The sequence below is a fragment of the Notothenia coriiceps genome, unplaced genomic scaffold (assembly GCF_000735185.1).
Source record: "Notothenia coriiceps isolate Sejong01 unplaced genomic scaffold, NC01 NC01_scaffold00035653, whole genome shotgun sequence".
In the NCBI taxonomy this organism is placed as follows: Eukaryota; Metazoa; Chordata; class Actinopteri; order Perciformes; family Nototheniidae; genus Notothenia; species Notothenia coriiceps.
This window is the reverse complement of record NW_011368354.1, coordinates 1-2,620: the sequence shown is the minus strand read 5'-3', so window position 1 is coordinate 2,620 and position 2,620 is coordinate 1. Positions and strand designations below refer to the sequence as shown.

Genomic DNA, 2,620 nt, shown 5'->3' with positions numbered 1-2,620 from the left:
GGTTCATCAATGTTTGAGCTCAGGCTCTGAGCTGAGGAAACCCTCAGGGTTGAGTGAAGGTGTGCGTGCAATATACCGACGGGCCAGATCTAATAGTAATTCGAAATTATCCTGCGGGCCGAAATTAAATCCACCAAGGGCCTGATTTGGCCCCCGGGCCTTGAGTTTGACACATGTGGTCTAGATGCTGCCTCTCATTAACACATTTGCTTCATCAAACGTTATAGACAATAACATGCAGAACAATAATTGCAGGGAAATAACATTCTCAGTATTCATTTGTTCTATATCCTCTAACTGTTGCTGGTATTTGTTGTCATGGCAGCGGGTTCTGAGCCACCAGGATGACACCGCACTGCTGAAGGCTTACATCGTGGAGTGGAGGAAGTTCTTCACCCAGTGCGACATCTTGCCCAAACCCTTCTGTCAGCTGGAGATCACGCTCATGGGAAAACAGGGCACCAACAAGAAAACCAACATGGAGGACAGCATTGTACGGAAGGTGAGACGAGGAGGGGCTCAGGATGGGGAGAGGGAAGCTGAGCAACTAAAAGCTCAACAATGTGATGAGGAAATAAATACCTGAAGAGGGGAGCAGCAGGTAGGCCGAACCACTCTTGGATAATTGATGGTAAAATGATCAAATGAAGTAAGAGATGGGGTTACAAGAAAGTATGGAAACCCATTTCCTCCAATGTGATGGAAAATAAAACCATCTTAATGTTTCAAAATAAAAAAGTGAATATCTTTTGAAAAATTTCCTTGAGTTATAATGTTTCAAAAGTTTCATTATTTTTGACCGACTAAATCATTATCTGTAGGAAGTTCCTCACAATGTTTAGATACTGAGTCATCTTTTTTTCATCACAAGGCTCATTTTTTATCTTTAATTTCCACTGGCATGGATGGGTTTCCGTAGTAAAGGGACCTTAAATCATAAAAAACCAAAGCAATTTAACACTCCGCAGGGTGGCTGGCAGAGTTGAACCGCTCCTCCTTCGGGTCGAAAGGAGCCAGTTGAGGTGGTTCGGGCACCTAGTTAGGATGCCACCTGGGCGCCTCCCTAGGGAGGTGTTCCAGGCACGTCCAGCTGGGAAGAGACCAAGGGGTAGACCTAGGACCAGGTGGAGGGATTATATCTCTTCGCTGGCCTGGGAGCGCCTTGGGATCCCTCAGTCAGAGCTGGTTGATGTGGCCAGGGAAAGGAAAGTTTGTGGCTCTCTGCTGGAACTGCTACCCCCGCGACCCGACCACGGATAAGCAGGAGAAGATGGATGGATGGATGTTCCTCTTGATACACATTTATTACTGATCTAACTTAGACCGCCCTCACCTACTTTTCAGCTCATGTTGGACACGTGGAACGAATCAATCTTCTCCAACATTAAGAGTCGCCTGCAGGACAGCGCCATGAAGCTGGTGCACGCTGAGAGGCAGGGGGAGGCCTTCGACTCGCAGCTCGTCATAGGAGTACGGGAGTCCTATGGTAAGATAACCATATGACAACACATGGAAGGCATTATTATTGCTAATAGGTGCAGAAAAACAAATAAGTACAATAATTTATCAATAAACCACTTCTTCTGTAGATCTACTGTAAATATTCATGTTCAATATGCTCTTGTCCCCCCAGTGAACCTGTGTTCCAACCCAGAGGACAAGCTGCAGATCTACAGGGATAACTTTGAGAAAGCCTACCTGGACTCCACAGAGAGGTTTTACAGAACACAAGCACCGTCTTACCTGCAACAGAATGGCGTACAGAACTACATGAAATATGTAAGCTGTAATAACACTTATTACAAGTAAAAGTGTTAGTTTGAGGGATGTGGTTGAAAAGTGGAAAATAATGTCACTAATGAACAGTGTTGTGCTAGTTACTGAAAACCAGTAACTAGATACCATTACTAGTTACTTCATTTAAAAATTAACTCAGTTACTTTACTGATTACTTACACCAAAATGCGTTACTGTGAACAGTAACGCATTAGTTACTTAAAAAAAGGGCTCCCATTAATGCCCTTATTGCCTTAATTTCAGTACTGTTATTACAGTACTTGTTAACGCGTTGTTGTAACGTGTTAGTCCCAACACTGCTATAAATGCTCTGATGAAGGGATGATTGCTGTTAATGTTATATGAAATGTATCTATTAGTGTAGTTCCAGTAATCCAAAATTCGGCTCACAGATAGCAAATAAGCTTGACTCGGACAAAATACGTCTAAGGATAGTTTGTTTTTTACTTACACAAAAAAGTATCAAATACAAACACATATTCTCTCAGGTCAAAAAACTATGTTGCTCGGTGCTTCTTTCTCCTTCTCACACCCCAATCACCAGCAGCTGCCGTTGGCTATAACGTCTCGTAATCACGTACAGCTGCGGTCGTCTATGCCGTCAATTTCACACTGCTGGTTCAAATAAATGATGTGATATCACTAATAACAAAGGTTTACAATATTCAAATATACATTTTAACATATGGCTCCTACATTTCCGGCCCCTAATTGGCTAGGCGGGGAGCATACCAATTACTAAAAATAAACTTAAATAGGACCATATAATCTAAACATAATTAAGTAACTTTACGAACTTATATTCTTTTACTGGAAGTCCGTT

At 42.4% G+C, this 2,620-nt stretch overlaps 1 protein-coding gene across 1 annotated transcript; it reads left to right on the top strand.

Moving 5' to 3' along the window:
• The first annotated feature begins 235 nt into the window (after positions 1 to 235).
• On the top strand, positions 236 to 1,809 carry LOC104963147 (cullin-5-like). Its single transcript, XM_010791709.1, has 3 exons — positions 236 to 502; positions 1,345 to 1,486; positions 1,634 to 1,809. The coding sequence occupies exons 1-3, from the start codon at positions 236 to 238 to the stop codon at positions 1,807 to 1,809; spliced, it is 585 nt and encodes a 194-aa protein (XP_010790011.1).
• Positions 1,810 to 2,620: the final 811 nt, after the last annotated feature.